An 18843-nucleotide genomic window follows, 5' to 3' on the forward strand; every position below is an offset into this window, starting at 1 on the left:
CGGCGAGGGGGGCTGGGACGCTGGCCCCGGGCCAGGGACAGAGTTTTTTTTTTTTTTTTTTTTTTTTTTTGTTTAAAGCGTCGTCTCTGCCGCCTGGAGAAGCGAGGGTGTGCAGGCGGGCGGAGGCCGCGGGGGGGTGGGGCGCGGGGACGGTCCCCACTCCAGATGCCCGCCCCCGCCGGAACCCGCGGCCGCGCTGGGCCCTTTCCAGAGGGCCCTCACCTGGGACCGTCGGGTCGGCCGCGGATTCCTCCGGGCGGGGCGGGGAGGCCTGCGTGGAGCGAGATACCGAGACTGAGGGAGAGAGGTGGCCCTGCCGGGTCACACTGACGATGGAGGCCGGGTGGGGCCGGAGCCCAGGCCTTCCAGCTCTTTCCCAGCCTCCCTTGCAAACGTGGGGGTCTCAGGGCCCCAAAGTAACTTCTCGTTAGTGCTGGTCCAATCCCCTCTGAGGAAAGTGCTCAAGGGTGGGGACAGCCTTTGGCCAGGGCTCACGGAGGTCCCAGGAGGAAGTCTGTGGGGTCCAGAAGAGGAGCAGAAAGAACATAGCTAGAACCCAGCTTCCCTGCCAGTCCCCTCGGAATGGCTTCCTGGTGCCCACCCTGCCACCTCCCCCCTTTCCCTTCGTCTGGCCGTGCTGGCGGGGCTGGCTCTGGGCCTCAGACACTCTGGAATCGCCAAGGTCTGAGCTCAGGGCCTGGCCCCCTTCCCAGGCTAACAGCCGGGAGGAGGGGGGCGCTGTTCGAGGGCCCAGGGGCTGGAGAGAGGCACAGCAGGGCCGTAGGGCAGGGGCTGGCAGCGGCTGTGTGTGGGGGTCTTCAGGTTGGCCATGGCTGGAGAGGAGCATAGTTCCAGACCAGGCTTGTCCACTGGTCTGGAAGGAAAGGCTGCAACGTCCGGGGGCCAGGCCTTACTGTGGGGCCTGCCAGGAGACCCCAGGGTTCAGTCTCTGACTCACAGAACTCAGCAGGAGGTGGGGACGGCTAGGGCACATCTAGGAAAAGCACTGCCAAGTCAGGGCGGCACCAAACCCTCTCCCGGACAGCACCCGGGGCAGCAGTCTAACTGGGGAGAGGAGGTTCAGGGACTCATTTTCAGGCACACCTGTCCAAGGAACTCTCAGTTTTTACTTTGGGTGTAAGTTGATGTGGGTAGCTTTAGGGGGGCCCTTAGTAAGTACAGCTTGGCGGTGCAGGGCTGGGAGGGACAATCACATGTCCCCAGGGATCCCTGCTGCCGGAATCCAGGATGGGGTGCGAGGGGCAAGCCCCTGCTTCTTGGGGCCCTGGTCCACACTGAGGTAGGGAATAATGCTAGGTGCTGACCACCTGCCAGGCACAGGGCTGAGCATTGTATACTCGTTTTTTCCTAACACTCATCTGAACCTGTCCTGACCCTGCCTAGATCTGGCTGTGGCTCACCATGGAGCACAGCACAGTCAAACAGTCCAGGGTTGGATTCTTACTGTCTCTAAGCCAGTTTCCTTGCTTGTGAGATGGGGATCTATTCACTCAACATCTGTGTTCAACTACTGGTAATAAAAATTAAAAATTAAAAAATAAATGTAAAAAATTCACCCAACAAACTGAGACTCCACCACGTCCTAAGCTCTTGGCCACAAATAGAACCAGTCCTGCCTTCCTGGAGCTGCTGTGCTAGGGGAGCTGGATACGTACCAGATCAATTCACACAGAACTGTGGCTACAACAGAGGCTGGTACCGTGACAGAGAAGGGCAGGGAAGCAGGACAGGAGAGGGCTGGGACCTGGGAGACAAAGAGAGTCTTCCACTGGAAGCTGGAAGATGAGTAGGAGTGAGTCACACCTGTGGGCATCTGACCTCGGGGGAGGCTGCAGGGGGAGGCTATCCAGAGAACTGAGGGAAGGCCAGTGGAACAACAGGGTGTGGTGGAGAGGGAGAGCTGAAGGTGTAGTGGTGGTGGGAGGGGCCAGCCATGGTGAGGAATTTGCTTTTGTTCTCATTGCAGTGGGATTGTGTCAGGGCAAGAGCAGGCACCCTGCCTTCATCCCAGGAGAGAGATCTCACTTGGCCCCGGGAGAGATGTATTTGGGAGGGGAGATGTAAAGACTGGGTGAAGTGGGCGTGCTGGAGAGGTAGGTGGCATGAATGGCCCCCAGGTTCCTGGCCTGATCTCTGGATGGGCGAAGAAGAGGGGAGGCAGAGGAGCTGGAAACATGGGGCAGGGTCCACAGCTCTGTTCTGGTCCTGCTAAGTTTGAGATGCTTGTGAGTCATCCAAGTGGAGGCGCCCAAACCCGGGAGTCTGCAGCTCAGACAGGATGTCTGGCCTGGAGATAGAGGCTTGGGGTTATGCAGGGGGCATCTACGACAGCGGGAAAGGGTGGGCTTACTATGGAGAGAAGAGAGCGCAGGGTGCCCCAGGGAGATCACCGTTCCCAGGTCAGGGAGAGGAGGCGGAGTCAGTCAGGGAGAGGAGGCGGAGTCAGGCGAAAGACCAGAAAGAGCAGCTGAAGGGAGCAGAGAGGAAAACCAGGAGTGTGGTGGGGAAGAGCCAGGAGGAGGGTGTGGCCCTCGGTGTCTAAAGCTGCTGCCAGTAGGATGGGGGGATGACAGGGGCTGATGAGGGGACTCAGTGAGAGCGATCAATGAAAGTGTCCAGCCCAGTAATGATGCCCGACTCAAATGATACCCAACCAAATTCCTTCAGCTCTCAGGGCCTCCGCAGGAAATAGCTCAAACCACTGGGGCTAGCTAGCAACAGAGGGACATCACTCCAGTGCACACTGCTCCACTGGCATAACCAGGGAGGGTGCCTGAGAGGTGTGGCCTGAAGCAGAGCAGCAGCCCCTGGCCCCCTGCAGCCTGCAGGGAGGGCGCTGGGGGAACAAATATCACCCTAATCTCTTCCTAGCCATGGGTCTCCAGCTGGGCCAACCGTGGGCTGAACCAGAAGAAAGCCTGTGGGCTGAGGGGCCTGGGGGTACAGCAGGTGGAGCTTAGCTTCCTGGCGCAGCAGGGAGGTCAGGAATGCAGAAGGGGTCTGCAGGGCAAGCTGACAAAGCCCGACACACATGGTCTCTTTGGCCTGAACATCTTTTCTAACCTCATCACTACATGTGGCACCTCATTTGCCTGGAATCTGCCAGCACATTTTTTTTTTTTTTTCTTTTTTTGAGACGGAGTCTCGCTCTGTCGCCCAGGCTGGAGTGCAGTGGCACAATCTCGGCTCACTGCAAGCTCTGCCTCCCAGATTCACGCCATTCTCCTGCCTCAGCCTCTCTGAGTAGCTGGGACTACAGGCGCCTGCCACCATGCCCGGCTAATTTTTTGTATTTTTAGTAGAGACGGGGTTTCACCGTGGTCTCGATCTCCTGACCTCGTGATCCGCCCGCCTCGGCCTTCCAAAGTGCTGGGATTACAAGCGTGAGCCACCGCGCCCGGCCACATTTTTTTTTTTTTTTTTTTTGAGACAGGGTCTCACTCCATGCCAGGGCTGGAGTGCAGGGACATGATCTTGGCTCACTGCAGCCTCAACATCCCTTGAGCAGCCTCAAGGGATCCTCTAACCTAAACCCCCCCTCCCACCCCCGCCTCAGCAGGTGGAACCATAGGTGCACAACCATGCTTCGCTAATTTTAGGATTTTTTGGGGTTTTTTTTTTTTTATTTTTTTGGAGACAAGCTCTTGCTCTGCTGGAGTGCAGTGGTACGATCTCGGCTCCACTCTGCAACCTCCATCTCCCGGGTTCAAGCGATTCTCATACCTCAGCATCCCCAATCAGCTGGACTACAGGCTCATACCACCACATCTGGCTAAATTCTTTTGTATTTTTAGGGGAGAGAGGGTTTCACTATGTTGGCCAGACTGGACTCAAACTCCTGACCTCAAGTGAGCCACCTGCCTTGGCCTCCCAAAGTGCTGGGATTACAGGCGTGAGCTACCCCGCCCGGCTACCGGCACACTTTTATTCCTCCATGATGTACATTCTCCTGTAAGTCCAAGGAGACCATGATCTTCCTGATTACTTCAGATCATTCCTAGCAATAACAGGTCTTCCCACTGCTACTCTGCATCATCTGGTTCCTCCTCTTCCTGGTGCCGGAGTCACCTTTCAAAACCTAATTCCACCATGACTCTCCTCCTTAAAATACCTCCAGTGATTTCCCTTGCTCACCCGAGCCTGCCAGGTCCACTGTGCCTCAGAGCGGCTGAGCTCATTCCTCTGTCTGGGGATGCTCTTCTGCCAACTTCATGGTCCTCATGTCAGGGTTCCTGCAGATGATTTTCTCTAAAACAGCCATCCCTTGGCCAGGCGTGGTGGCTCACGCCTGTAATCCCAGCACTTTGAGAGGCCTAGATGGGCAGATCAGTTGAGGTCAGGAGTTTGAGACCAGCCCGGCGAACATGGTGAAAACCTATCTCTACTAAAAATACAAAAATTAGCCGGGCTTGGTGGCGGGCGCCTGTAATCCCAGCTACTTGGGAGGCCGAGGCAGGAGAATCACTTGAACCCGGGAGGCGGAGGCTGCAGTGAGCCGAGATCACACCACTGCACTCCTGCCTCAGTGACAGAGCAACACTGTGTCTCAAACATAAATAAAATAAAAATTAAAAAATTAAAAAAAAAACGAAATAGCCATCCCTAGCCCTCTGGGTCACATCACCTGTGTTTTTCCCCGGTATTCCACAAAATCTGAAGCATTCTTCTTTGTGGATTTGTTGACTTGCTTATTGTCCATCTTACCGCCCTCTCAGGGAGGGACAACCTTGTCTCCAGATCCCAGAACAAGGCTTGGCACAGAGAGGGTGCTGAGGTTTGTTGATTGACTGCACAGAGAGGCCATGAGAGTGCCTGCCATCTACCATGCACTTTACACTGTGGAGTCACATCATCCTCCCAGTGACCCTGCAAAGGGGAAACCAAGACTCTGAAAGATGAAACAACTAGACTCAGCTGGGCGCGGTGGCTCACGCCTGGAATCCCAGCACTTTGGGAGGCCGAGGCAGGCGAATCACAAGGTGAGGAGATCAAGACCATCCTGGCGAATACAGTGAAACCCCATCTCTACTAAAAAAAAAAAAAATACAAAAAAATTAGCCGGGCATGTTGGCGGGCGCCTGTAGTCCCAGCTACTCGGGAGGCTAAGGCAGGAGAATGGCATGAACCCTGGAGGCGGAGCTTGCAGTGAGCCGAGATAGCGCCACTGCACTCCAGCCTGGGCAACAGAGCGAGACTCTGTCTCAAAAAACAAAAACAAAAACAAACGAGGTCAGGGGTTCGAGACCAGCTTGGCCAACATGGGAAACCTTGTCTCTGCGAAAAGTACAAAAACTAGCCAGGCGTGATGGTGGGCGCCTGTAATCCCAGCTACTTGGGAGGCTGAAGCAGGAGAATTGCTTGAACCTAGGAGGCGGAAGCTGCAGTGAGCCAAGATAGCTGCTACTGCCCTCCAGTCTGGGCGACAGAGCGAGGCTCCATCTCAAAAAAACCAACCAACCAACCAACTAGACTCAGGTCACCTGGTGATTGAACCCAGGCCTGCCTGATCCAGAACCTATATATACAATGATCCTGGGGAGAGGAATGGGAGGTGTCCTGAAGGCATCAGGAGCCCTGACATTTGTTCACAAATGTCCTGAAGATAGGTGGGTAAGACCCTGAGGGCAATGAGGGGCTTTGCTGGAATGGGACAAGGAGGAGGAATGGGACCCAGGCCCAGGGAATGTTCGGGCTGCTCAAATGTTCTTGAGGTTCTTGGGTTCTTGAAGCCCAGAGAAGATATGGGACTTGACTAAGGTTACACAGCCAGCCATCAGCAGAGCCAGAACCTGAACTCAGGGCTCCTGATGCCATGTTAAGGGATTGGCTGGACAGGGTGACAGCAGCTGCATGATGAAAGTTCTGTCTCAGGAGGCAGCGTTGCGGTGGTTGTTTTCTAGCATTAGATCATACTGGCCGTGTCATGCACCAGCTAAGTGAATTGGGAAAATTCTTCAACTTCTCTATGCCTCAGTCCTCGACCCCCTACCCTTCCTTTTTTTTTTAGCGACAGTCTGTCTATACTGCCCAGTCAATATAGAGTCAAACTCTTGGCCTCAGTGATCCTCCCCGCTCAGCCTCCTGAGTAGCTGAGATTACAGGCACACGACCCTGCACCTGGCTTTCCTCATTTTTAAACAGGGAATGAGGCCAGTCTCAGTGGCTCATGCCTGTAATCTCAGCACTTTGGGAGACCGAGGTGAGCAGACTGCTTGAGGCCAGGAGTTCAAGACCGGCCTGGCCAACATGGCGAAACTCTGTCTCTGCTAAAAATACAAAAAATTAGCCGGGTGTGGTGGTGCACACCTGTATTCCAGCTGCTTGGGAGGCTGAGGCACAAGAAGCGCTTGAACCCAGGAGGCAGAGGCTGCAGTGAGCCGAGATGGCGCCACTGCACTCCAGCCTGGGTGACAGAGTGGGACTCTGTCTCAAAAAAAAAAAAAAAAAAAAAAAAAAATTGGCTGGGCACGGTGGCTCACGCCTCGGTGGCCGAGGCGGATGGATCACAAGGTCAGGAGATTGAGACCATCCTGGCCAACATGGTGAAACCCCATCTCTACTAAAAATGCAAAAATTAGCCGGACATGGTGGTACGCGTCTTAGTCCTCAGGAGGCTGAGGCAGGAGAATCGCTTGAACCCGGGAGGCAGAGGTTGCAGTGAGCCGAGATTGTGCCACTGCACTCCAGCCTGGCAACAGAGCAAGACCCCATCCCCCCCACCAAAAAAAAAAAAAAAAATTAACAGGGAAGTCCGGGTGTGGTAGCTCACATCTGTAATCCCAGCACTTTGGGAGGCCGAGGTGAGTGGATCACTTGAGGTCAGGAGTTCGAGACTAGCCTGGCCAAGATGGTGAAACTCCATCTGCCAAAAATACAAAAATTAGCTGGATGTGGTGGTGCACGCCTGTAATCCCAGCTACTCAGGAGGTAGAGGTTGCAGTGAACCGAGATTGTGCCACTGCACTCCAGCCTGGGTGACAGAATGAGACTCTGTCTCAAAAATAAAAATAGCCGGGCGCGGTGGCTCATGCTTGTAATCCCAGCACTTTGGGAGGCCGAGGCGGGCAGATCACGAGGTCAGGAGATTGAGACCATCCTGGCTAACATGGTGAAACCCCATCTCTACTAAAAATACAAAAAATTAGCCAGGCGTGGTGACGGGCGCCTGTAGTCCCAGCTACTCAGGAGGCTGAGGCAGGAGAATGGCATGAACCCGGGAGGCGGAGCTTGCAGTGAACCGAGATCATGCCACTACACTCCAGCCTGGGCGACAGAGCAAGACTCCGTCTCAAAAAAATAAATAAATAAAAAATAAAAATAAAAATAAGCAGGGAATCAGTGGGCTGATATTTATGAAGCCCTTAGCAGATGCCTGCCACATAGTAAGCACCCAGGATATGTGAGACCTTTTCATCGTCTGGATCTGCAAGCCAAGATGGGCAGGGTGGCGAGAGACGGGCTGCTGGTAGGGAGGAGAGCCACCGTGCTATGAGGGCTGACTGTGTGTCAGGTGCTGTGCCGCCTCCATGTGTTGTCCCTCTGAGTTCTGAATGTCTTTGGGAAGCTTCTAGGCTCTGAAGAAAGAAATGGCTCTTGGCAAGGGGGTGGGTAGGTAGAAGGGAAGGGGGCCACACTCATCAGTTTTATTTATTTTTTTGAGACAGAGTCTCAGTCTGTTGCCAGGCTGGAGTGCAGTGGCACAATCTCAGCTCACTGCAACCTCCACTTCCTGGGTTCAATCGATTCTTGTGTCACAGCTTCCTGAGTAGCTGGGATTATAGGCAGCCACCACCACCACTCTCAGCTAATTTTTGTATTTTTAGTAGAGATGGGTTTTCACCATGTTGGTCAGGCTGATCTCGAACTCCTGGCCTCAGGTGATCTGCCCGCCTCGGCCTCCCAAAGTGTGGGATTACAGGCATGAACCACTGTGCCCGGCCTTGCTCATCAATTTTAAAGATGAGGGATGGAAGTGATGAAGGCCTGGAGGGGACAATGTTGCCCTAAAGCATTTCTCTCCAAAGACACTTTACTGAAAGTGGCTGTTATTAAACCCCTCTAATGTGCCACTTACTGTGGGTAGTAAAACGATGGACACTGAGAGTTGGGATTGGAAATGAAATGAAACTACCTTCACGCTTGATAAATCAGGGGGCCCTTCTGCCCTGCCACTCTTCCCCGCCTTTTGAGCACAGGAGAAATCTACTGGTAAGAGCTCAGGCTCAAGAGGTGCACTGGCTGCCAGCCGGGAGCCCCAGCCCTGCCACTCCCAACTGGGTGACTGTGGATACATCTCTTACTACTCCAGGCCTCAGCCTCCTCATTTGCAAATTGGGAATGATGATAAGACCTAGCTGCCAGTGTTGTCCTAAGGAATAAGTGAAATACTTCATAAAGAGCTCTTAACACAGTGCCTGGCCCAAAGAAAACACACACACCAAGTTGAGTGTGATTATTTTTATTGTTGTATCATCCAGCCACTTCCTGTTTCACAGAAATGTCAAGGTGATTCACACTGCAGTGAAAACCAAAAAAAAAAAAGAAAAAAAAGAATAGCTGACCCCTTTTCAGTGCCAGTGTGAAAATGCAAATGATGTGAGTTACGTTTTTCAGAGGCACAGCAATGTGGCATAGGCCACTTGTTGCCATGTGAACCATCCCCACCAAATCAGCCAGCCCAGGGGAAGCTGTAATTGAGCTGTGCATGACTGAGCTGCTGTGGTGTGCTCTATCACCCAGAAAAGAGGCTAACTACAGCCGTGTCATCAGTGCCACAAGGAGGGACCAGTTTGGACTGGCTCACATGAAACTGTGATTCCCTTCCCTCCCCCTCCCCCTCCTCCTTTCTCTTCCCTGACTCCATGCTCTGTTGCCCAGGCTGGAGTGCAGTGGCAGGATCTCCACTCACTGCAACCTCCACCTCCCAGTTCAAGCGATTCTCCTGTCTCAGCCTCACGAGTAGCTGGAACTACAGGCTCGCACCACCATGCCCAGCTAGTTTTTGTATTCTTAGTAGAGACGGGGTTTCACCATGTTGGCCAGGCTGGTCTCAAACTCCTGACCTCAAGTGATCTGCCCATCTTGACCTCCCAAAGTGCTGGGATTAAAGTTGTGAGCCACCATGCCTGGCTGAAGGTGTGATACATTCTGTTGGCAAGGGAAGGGTGTGAAAGAGCCCAAGCCCACTGCTCCACAGACACTGGCCTGTCCACTGTGACTGCTGCAAATAGGTTTTACCACCAACACCTGTGAGCACCTTCTATGTCAAGGACTGTGAAGCATCTGAGATCTACCAAGCTACCAAGGTAGCCCGTCAGGTTCAAGGATGCTGGCAGAATACAGGAGAGTCCTGGGTCAGAGACAAAGGACTTGATCGCTGTGCAGCAAATAGCATGAGCACCACATATTTCTGTTAGTTCCTTTTGACCCTAAGTCCCATGGGGGTGATGCTGATGGGCTCAGGCAAGTGCGGGCACACAGAGTGAATTACATTGTGGGAGAGGACCCTAACCTTAGGAAACTCAAAGCCAGTAAGCATGGCTGTCCTTTGCTCTGGAGGGAGACACTATCTCCATCTTCCATGGCTGTTCCCTAGATAAACATCTTTGAAGCTGGCACAGTGGCTACGCCTGTAATCCTACCACTTTGGGAGGCTGAGGCGGGCAGATCACCTGAAGTCGGGAGCTTGAGACCAGTCTGGCCAACATGGTGAAACCCCGTCTCTACTAAAAATAAAAATAAAAATAAAAATAATTGGCTGGGCGCGGTGGCTCATGCCTGTAATCCCAGCACTTTGGGAGGCCGAGACGGGCGGAGCATGAGGTCAGGAGATTGAGACCATCCTGGCTAACACGGTGAAACCCTGTCTGTACTAAAAATGCAAAAAAAATTAATCGGGCGTGGTGGTGGGCTGTAGTCCCAGCTACTCGGGAGGCTGAGGCATGAGAATGGCGTGAACCCGGGAGGCAGAGCTTGCAGTGAGCCGAGATCGCAACATTGCACTCCAGCCTGGGCAACAGAGCAAGATTCTGTCTCAAAAAAAAAAAAAAAAAAATTAGCCAGGTGTGGTGGCGCATGCCTGTAATCCCACTCCAGTGGATGAGGCATAAGAATCACTTGAACCTGGAAGGTGGAGGTGGCAGTGAGCCGAGATCACGCCACTTCACTCCAGGTTGGGTGACAGAGACTTCCATCTCAAAAAACAAACAAGCACCAAATAGGCATAAGTGGCCCTATTTTTATTTTGAGTCAGGGTCTCGCTGTCACCCAGGTTGCAATGCAGAAGCCTGATCATGGCCCACTGCAGCCTGGATCTCCTGGGCTGGGAGCAATCCTCCCACTCAGCCTCCTGAGTAGCTGGGACTACAAGTGCATGCTACCGCACCAGCTAATTTAAAAAATACATATATTTTTTAGAGTTGGGTTCTTAACTATGTTGTCCAGGTTGGTCTCAAGCAATCCTCTTGTACGTCCTCCCAGAGTGCTGGGATTATAGGTGTAAGCCACCGCACCTGGTCTACTGGCCTTGTTTTACAGATGAGAAATTGAAGTCCAGAGCGATGAAGTAAATTACTCCAGGTGATACAGTAAATAGCAGATCCAGGATCAAACCCAGGCCTGTCTCATTCCAGTTCTGTGTCTTGTCCACCCTACAGTGGAACTTAAGATGGTGAGGGGCCCTGAGAGGAGAAAAGGGACAAGAGTCCTCTTGAGCAGTGGGAGAAGAGGGATGCAGGGAGGATGGGAGATGTGTGTGCATCTCTATATGTGTTGTCTGGATGTGGTGGGTCAAGGACCAGATTTATAGGACCTTGGAGACCATAACAAGGACTTTGGATTTTTGTCTAAGTGTGATGAGGAGATGCCAAATGGGGTTTTTTTTTAGACAGAGTCTCACTCTGTCGCTCAGGCTGGAGTGCAGTGGTGTGATCTCGGCTCACTGCAACTTATGCCTCCCGGTTCAAGCAATTCTTCTGGTTCAGCCTCCCGAGTAGCTGGGATTACAGGTGCCCGCCACCATGCCTGGCTAATTTTTGTATTTTTAGTAGAGAAAGGGTTTCACTATGTTGGCCAGGCTGGTCTCAAACTCCTGAACTCAAGTGATCTGCCCGCCTCAGCCTCCCAAAGTGCTAGGGTTACAGGCGTGAGCCACCGTGCCCAGCTGCCAGATGGTTTTTAGTACAAGAACGACACTGTATTTTAACAGAATTATTCGCCGGGTGCAGTGGCTCACGCCTGTAATCTCAGCACTTTAGGAGGCCGAGACGGGCAGATCACGAGGTCAGGAGATCGAGACCATCCTGGCTAACACGGTGAAACCGTCTCTACTAAAAATACAAAAAAAAATTAGCCGGGCGTAGTGGCGGGTGCCTGTAGTCCAGCTACTCGGGAGGCTGAGGCAGGAGAATGGCGTGGAACCGGGAGGAGGAGCTTGCAGTGAGCTGAGATGGCGCCACTGCACTCCAGCCTGGGCGACAGAGCGAGACTCCATCTCAAAAAAAAAATAAAAATAAAAGAATTATTCAGTTTCCTGCTTATATGGGTATATATAAGGTTGTCATGAGGAGTAAATTGGAGAGATTAAGTGAGAGGACTCACGTAAGGGTCTTTGTAGGTGCCAGGCAGAATAGACAGTTGAGTGGATATCGGCCATGATGGTGACATAGTCGGCGCACTGAGGAATTCAGGGTAGGGGTGGGAGCTGGAGACGGTAATAACCTGGGGGTCTGTGCATACAGGCTGGAGTCCAAGAGATGGTTCAGAGACAGTTCCTCTAGTCAGCCTAAGGCTGGGTGCCGTGGATCTTCGCTGTAATCCCAGCACTTTGGGAGGCTGAGGTGTGAGGATCACTTGAGTCCAGGAGTTAGAGACTAGCCTGGGCAACATGGCCCCATCTCTACAAAAAATACAAACAAAACAAAACAAAACAAACACACAAAAAACGATGGCTCTAATCAGCCTGACAGAAACGACTTGTGGTACAGGCCCTAAGTCAGGTACGCTGCTGCCCAAGAGCCTGACTGGTAGATGGAGATGTGAAAGGGACACAGGGCTCTCCAGGTAAGCAGGAGGCAGCAAGAATGACAGTTCCAGGGGTTCTACGTGGAAGGAAGAGGGGACCAGGAGGAAGGGACTTCAGGTCAGATTGAGGGGGCATGTGCCATCCGGAGGAGGAGAATGTCGATGTAATTATGAATGTCCAAGTCCTAGCTGCTTTTCCACTCCCCTGGTGTACAACCTCAGGCCCTGCAGACTGCACATCTGAGGACCCGTGCCTGCCCTGTCTGGCTTCTCTGAATAAGAGAGAGGATGCGTTTGAAAAAAAACACGGAAGAGAGAGAGAAAAAAAGCACCAAGGTCCATGTTCAGAGAGCCCTGGTAATTTTAACTTGAAACTCACCGAAGAAGGCCGGGCGCGGTGGCTCAAGCCTGTAATCCCAGCACTTTGGGAGGCCGAGGCGGGCGGATAACGAGGTCAGGAGATCGAGACCATCCTGGCTAAGACGGCGAAACCCCGTCTCTACTAAAAATACAAAAAAAAATTAGCCGGGCGTGTTGGCGGGCGCCTGTAGTCCCAGCTACTCGGGAGGCTGAGGCAGGAGAATGGCGTGAACCCAGAAGGCGGAGCTTGCAGTGAGCCGAGATCGCGCCACTGCACTCCAGCCTGGGGGACAGAGCAAGACTCCGTCTCAAAAAAAAAAAAAAGAAACTCACCGAAGAAGAGCCTAACGGTCGCAAGAGTATGTAGGAAGGCCCCAACCCGACCCGGCCCAGCACGCAGCACCCAAGGGCGGCTGGAAGCGCAATGCGCGTGCCCAGTACAGCGCTATTCAGTCCGCAGGCTTTTTGAGGATTTCAACTTCAAAGAACGGTCGGCTTCGGGGCGGACTTTGCTTCAGTCCCAGGCCTCGGGAGGCAGCGGGGAGGCAGACTGGGACACCGAGCATGCAGAAGGGGAGGGGTCTTGAAATTGGCGGAAAGCGAGAATGCTCCCCTCCTGGCCAGCCTTGCCGAGCGAAGTGAGAAGTACTGAGGCCTGAGGAGGCTCCACGCGTGCGCAAAGGGCCGCTCGCTGTGATTACTGGTGTGGCGACGGTTGTGATGACGCCGCTGCCCCGCCTCCGCCGAAAGGGAAACTCCAGGGGAGGCGGAGGCCAGCGGGGATTTCTGAAGCCAAGTGTTCCCCTTCATCCACGACGGACAGGAAGGGCGACCCCCTGAGGCCACTTCCAGTTCTTGCGACCGGAGCAGAGTTACCACGGAGACGCTCCTCCCGACGCCTCGCGCGTCGGAAGCTCCTGTCCCCTGGATTCCGGCTGACGGACGCGTTCCCCAGGCAGGTTCTCGGTAGCAGCCGACACGCCCCACTCCGGGCACAGCGAGGTCTGAGGACCACGCTAAGGCGTCATTTCCGCTCTGATCCGTGGCCGCTATGGAAGGGGCGGAGCCGCCGCGGAGGGCGCTCCGCTTGGACGTCACTTCCTGTGAGCCCGGCGGTGACAACGGCAACATGGCCCTGAACGCAGCTGGTGAGGACTTGGGCGGCAGGGGCTTGTGGCTGTGAGGTACGGGAGGCAGCCCGCTCCGGCAAGACCCCCAGTCCCTATGCCTCTCTTCCCCAGAAGTCGACGACTTCTCCTGGGAGCCCCCGACTGAGGCGGAGACGAAGGTGCTGCAGGCGCGACGGGAGCGGCAAGATCGCATCTCCCGGCTCATGGGCGACTATCTGCTGCGCGGTTACCGCATGCTGGGCGAGACGTGCGCGGACTGCGGGGTGAGGAGACTCGGGCGAGTGACCGGGGATGGGTCCGCGGGCCAGGCCACTCAGCGCTTCCTCGGCTCTCCCCTCTGGACCCCATTGCCGGCGTCTCATTCCGGCCCCATGTGCTTTTTGGTCCGTAGACGATCCTCCTTCAAGACAAACAGCGGAAAATCTACTGCGTGGCTTGTCAGGAACTCGACTCAGACGTGGATAAAGATAATCCCGGTGAGGGTAAAAAATAATCCAGGAGAGGGGCCCGATATGCTTAGCGGGGAAGCGTGGTTAAGTGGTGATACAGGCCCGAGAACAGTAGGCCTGAGAGGTGACAGTGGAGTCTCTGGGTGGGGTAGAGGTAAAATTATTTCTCTTTTAGGCTCTAAAGAGGACCCTTAACTCAGTAAGAGCACCAAGCACCTCCTGTGTGCCAGCCACTGCGGGAGAGTCTGAGCTCAATCAGGCCCAGTACTGATGGAGAATTGAAGCTAGGGCATAAATGTGATACAAAGTAGAAAGTGGATGAGTTGCCTTATAGAGGGACAGAGAAAACACCTCAAGCACAGAAAGAGCAGAGCAGAAAAGGAGATGGCTCAGGGCTGAGGTGGGCCAGGCATCCTGACCATTCCACCCACTTTCTCCTCTTTTTAGCTCTGAATGCCCAGGCTGCCCTCTCCCAAGCTCGGGAGCACCAGCTGGCCTCAGCCTCAGAGCTCCCCTTGGGCTCTCGACCTGCGCCCCAGCCCCCAGTACCTCGTCCGGAGCACTGTGAGGGAGCTGCAGCAGGACTCAAGGCAGCCCAGGGGCCACCTGCTCCTGCTGTGCCTCCAAATACAGATGTCATAGCCTGCACACAGACAGCCCTCTTGCAGAAGCTGACCTGGGCCTCTGCTGAACTGGGCTCTAGCACCTCCCTGGAGACTAGCATCCAGCTATGTGGCCTTATCCGCGCATGTGCGGAGGCCCTGCGCAGCCTGCAGCAGCTGCAGCACTAAGAGAAGCCCCTGAGAAAAACCCTCTAGAAAAACAGCTGTTCCTCTGTGTCGTTTGTTCTTTTCCTGGTTCCGAGTGCGCATGCCAGCCCCAGCTCCACTCACCTTTTTCCAACTTTTGGCCTCTCACCTCTCCACTCTCTGCTCTCTTTGACGCCCTGAGATGAGTTGAGCTTGTTTCTTCTCAGTTTCCCCAGTCAGGATGAGAGAGTAGGTAGAGGACTATGTGATGCCCCTTTTCTAAGGAAGACGCCATAGCCTTTTCAAAGGTAGCAGCCAGAGGAGTGGACCCTAGCCTTGTCTCTGGCAGCACCTCTGCAGCCTCTTCCGCCATCCAGTGTCCATTCCCCACCTGGAAGTGAGGTTTTGGGTTCCGATCCCCTTGATAGATTCCCTTCCTTCCCCTGAGCATCCTGACCCTATCAGCTTATCCCATCTCATGCCCACCCCAGGTACTCAGACACCGACAGGAATTTGTGGTGACCTCAGCGTCAGGTGGCACGTTAGGCACCAAGTGTGGACTTGCCAGTCTCCTGACTCCACTGTTAGATCATTTTCCTTGGGAGGGTAATGGGCAGAACACAGTGCGTGTGTGTGTGTGTGTGTGTGTGTGTGTGTGTGTGTGTGTGGAGGGGGCCGGGGCGGGGCGCGGCCGGGAGACGGGGTAGCAAAAAGAACCGTGAAGAAAACACGCCTGCCCCCTTCGGCCTTTTCCCCCCTCCGCCGCATTTTTCCATCTCCCCGTGAGTGAGTGGATGCCCCATTGCCTTTTCTCAGCTTTGCGCGACGTGGTCCCACAGCCGTTGCCTTTTTAAGAGAGGCCCGGCCCATGCGGAGGGGGTGGGGCAGAGGCGGAGTCTGACGAGCTGTGGAAGGAACAAAGCGAGGCCTGCGGGCGGCGGCTGGGCTCCGGCGGGGCCGCGGGGTGCGGGGCTTGCGGGCGGCGGCCCGGGCGGAGCGTTGGAGGGAAGGAGGTGGCATCGCCGTCCGCGCCGGCCGCGGCCATGAACGGGCTGCCCTCGGCAGAGGCGCCGGGCGGGGCGGGCTGCGCCTTGGCCGGGCTCCCACCGCTGCCGCGCGGCCTCAGCGGCCTCCTTAATGCGAGCGGGGGCTCGTGGCGGGAGCTGGAGCGCGTCTACAGCCAGCGCAGCCGCATCCACGACGAGCTGAGCCGCGCCGCCCGTGCCCCGGACGGGCCCCGCCACGCCGCCAACGCGGGACCCGCAGCCGGCCCGCGTCGTCCTGTCAACCTCGACTCAGCGCTGGCCGCGCTGCGCAAGGAGATGGTGAGTGGGTGGGCGCCGGGCCAGCTGGGCGGGGGGCTGACGCGGAACGCAGGGGACCGGGACAGGCGGCCTGGGTCTCAGAGGACTTGCAGGCACCAGTTGGGTTCCAAGGGTTATGGTAACAGTAATTAGTGATAGTTACCAATTATGGCAGTAGTTACCATATATTTTCAAATGTTTTGCTGATGTTACTTCATTTCATCCTGCTAAATGAATAACCCCATTTTTTGGGTGAGGGTCATGACTAAAGTTGCATAGCTTGCAGGTGGTGCCTGATGTCCACAAAAACTTTGTTTAGGAGGGTGCGGGGAAGATGGGCTGGGGCCCACTATTCCAGGGGGCGGGGCGGGGCTGGGCTGGGGTGGCCTGGACCCCAACTCCAGCCCACCCTCAGTTGTCTACAGGTGGGGCTTCGGCAGTTGGACATGTCCCTGTTGTGCCAGCTGTGGGGCCTGTACGAGTCAATCCAGGACTACAAACACCTGTGCCAAGACCTGAGCTTCTGCCAGGACCTGTCATCCTCCCTCCATTCGGACAGCTCCTACCCACCGGATGCGGGCCTGTCTGACGACGAGGAGCCTCCCGATGCCAGCCTGCCTCCTGACCCGCCACCCCTTACTGTGCCCCAGACGCACAATGCTCGTGACCAGTGGCTGCAGGATGCCTTCCACATCAGCCTCTGAAGAGCTGGGGGGCAGGGGGCATGCACTCATGCAAAAGGCTCAGAAACTCCCCCTGCGGCAAGCCCTCAGACTGCGGAGCCTGCGCCTTCCCCCATACCGCCTCACCTCACAGGAGGGCCAGGCATGTATTCCTCAGAGGCGAAACTGCCAAACCCTTTCTCCTGTCTTGGGTTGGCTGGCACTGGGGCGGGCACCTAGGGTACAGCCTCTGCCCGTGGCACTGGGCCTCCACTTCTTCCATGTGTGCACCCCCAGCTTGGCCAACCCTCAGCCTTGCGGTGGGGCCCGAAGCATCTTCCCTTCCGCTTGGCGTCTCTGGGATTGGGATGAGTGCCTGGCTCCCATATCCTCCTCACCTTTTGTTGCTATCGGCAGCTGCTGGCTCAGGGGCATCCCACCTCCGGGCTCTGGGTTCCTCTGCCCTGGAAGGGCTCCAGGACCCGTCCCAATACCCACCCACGGCCAGGAGGGCCAAGGCCCCGTGCTGGATATTTAAATTTAGGGGCCGGTCTCCAGGGCGTGTAGATAAATAAAGACCCTCAGCGTCGTTGTGCTCTGCCTGGCTGGCTCTAGGGCGGGAAGACCGCGGTGTTTCTGGCAGGTGCGGCCCCGCGCTCTGTCGGCAGGTGGCGCCAAACCCCCCCGCCCAAGTGAAGGCCCTGCCGTCCCGTCTGGGCGGGGCTGGGGGCGCTCCCGGCTGGCGGATCCTGGCTCAGCCGTCGGGTGACTGCGGTCGAGTCACTTCCCCTCTCTCGCCCGCGACCTCCGAGTCCCCCTCCCCCTCCTCCCAGTTCGCTTCTGCCTTTCCCTGCCGGCCGGGAAGGAAGGAGAAGGAGCCGCCCACCTTGAGGAGGGAAACTTTCCACCCCGCGCGGGGCGGGGTTGAGGCGGCGCAGGAAATGGGTGGCCAGAGTCGGCGGAGCAAGGGGCCCCGGCGGGGGCGGGGGAGGCGCCTCCGGGAACGGCCTGGGAGCTCACGCCCCGCGGGTGGGAGGGAGGGGCTGCAGAGGCAGAGGGAGCGAAGTCGCGGCACCTCAGGCCTTCTCGGATGCCAGGCATGAGACTCCGCGGCGGTGAAGGTTGATTAGGGTTCCAGGGACTCGTATTCCCCGCTCAGTCTATGAAGACCGCCTGCTCACCCCACAGCACTAGCTGTCTTTGCAGTTATCTGTGGAAGGTTTCTTCTTAGGAAACCGGGGACCCACACCGCTGGGACTGAGAACCAAACCCAGTTGTTAAGCCCACCGGAAGAAGCCAGCACGTTTGGAGACAGTGGGTACTCAGCCCCCCACACGCGCACACGACACCCCACAACCTCCTGAAAAGAGGCAAAGCCGCACACCGAGGTGTGCGGACGAACAGCACATCCCCGCCCCCTGCTGCAGCCACTTGCCTCCTGGAGATGCAGCCCAGATGGCAGTCCTGGCACTCAGACATCCCGTTAAACCAAGTAGCAGTCACGCACCGGGCTCCTGTCCATTCACACACCTTGCAGAGCAGCGGGAGGGAGCAAACTGACCTGTTGCCCCAGGGCAGCTGACACCTGCAGAGGCTCATTACCATGCAGGGCGGGTGGGTAGGCGATAAGGGCTTTAATCTAGGGGTTCACAGCTGCTAACGCCCCAGGCAGGCTTTCCTGGGGAGGGAGAGTAAACATACACACAAAAATGACACGTTTTCCCCATCCATGATAGCGCATCCCATTTAATAAGGCACGGCAAAATCAGCCAGGCTTTCTGCTAAATGCCTTCTGAGGTTTATCCTCTTAGTGAGTCCCTAAAAGGTGGAACTACAATTATCCCCATTTAATAGACGTTGAAACTGAGGCTCAGAGTGTTAGCGCTTTGCCCAAGGTCACACTTGGTTGGAAGTCAGTTGTGACTCTCCAGCTACTTGTCGGGGTTTGGGATTATCTTCCCACTTGACAGCAGAGTCAGGTTCTGAGGTTGGGCCACCGAGGTTAGTGACGCCTTCCTGCTCTGGTTAAGACGTGGGTGGCTGCACCTTGGAGTTGAGGAGAGCTGGTCCTCGCCCACATTCACAGTATGACTCTGAGCAAGTCCCTTCCCCTTCTGGGTCTCAGTTTTCCCAGTCCGTGAAAGGGG

At 55.6% G+C, this 18843-nt stretch overlaps 3 protein-coding genes and 1 long non-coding RNA gene across 6 annotated transcripts in view; 3 read left to right on the forward strand and 1 right to left on the reverse strand.

The window, feature by feature from the left end:
• The window catches only part of SCYL1 (SCY1 like pseudokinase 1), a 49960-nt gene extending 32655 nt beyond the window's left edge, over nucleotides 1-17305 (forward strand). The window contains exon 16 of one of the 2 annotated variants that reach the window (XM_058438943.1): nucleotides 16778-17305. In XM_058438943.1, coding sequence (XP_058294926.1) covers nucleotides 16778-17271 — 494 coding nt within the window. In that variant the 3' untranslated portion in view covers nucleotides 17272-17305. The remainder of the gene's footprint in view (nucleotides 1-16777) is intronic. The other variant, XM_058438942.1, reaches the window with a different exon arrangement.
• LOC131383493 (uncharacterized) lies at nucleotides 8474-13154 on the reverse strand. The gene is made up of 3 exons (XR_009213559.1): nucleotides 12736-13154; nucleotides 12422-12544; nucleotides 8474-11917 (listed from the first exon to the last, which is right to left on the reverse strand). It is a non-coding gene; the product is annotated as an uncharacterized LOC131383493 (long non-coding RNA).
• On the forward strand, nucleotides 13405-14806 carry ZNRD2 (zinc ribbon domain containing 2). The gene is made up of 4 exons (XM_032153427.2): nucleotides 13405-13550; nucleotides 13644-13795; nucleotides 13924-14008; nucleotides 14429-14806. Exons 1-4 carry the CDS (start codon nucleotides 13454-13456, stop codon nucleotides 14770-14772), a joined length of 678 nt encoding a protein of 225 aa, XP_032009318.1. The 5' UTR covers nucleotides 13405-13453; the 3' UTR covers nucleotides 14773-14806.
• FAM89B (family with sequence similarity 89 member B) lies at nucleotides 15623-16779 on the forward strand. Of its 2 annotated transcripts, none has more exons than XM_032153428.2 (2): nucleotides 15623-16055; nucleotides 16460-16779. In XM_032153428.2, the coding sequence occupies exons 1-2, from the start codon at nucleotides 15774-15776 to the stop codon at nucleotides 16736-16738; spliced, it is 561 nt and encodes a 186-aa protein (XP_032009319.1). In that variant the 5' UTR covers nucleotides 15623-15773; the 3' UTR covers nucleotides 16739-16779. The 2 variants fall into 2 exon arrangements, with proteins under 2 accessions (XP_032009319.1, XP_032009320.1); XM_032153429.2 differs by having other exon boundaries at nucleotides 15627-16055; nucleotides 16450-16779.
• Nucleotides 17306-18843: the final 1538 nt, after the last annotated feature.

Source organism: Hylobates moloch, unplaced genomic scaffold (assembly GCF_009828535.3).
Source record: "Hylobates moloch isolate HMO894 unplaced genomic scaffold, HMol_V3 SCAFFOLD_5, whole genome shotgun sequence".
Classification (NCBI taxonomy): domain Eukaryota; kingdom Metazoa; phylum Chordata; class Mammalia; order Primates; family Hylobatidae; genus Hylobates; species Hylobates moloch.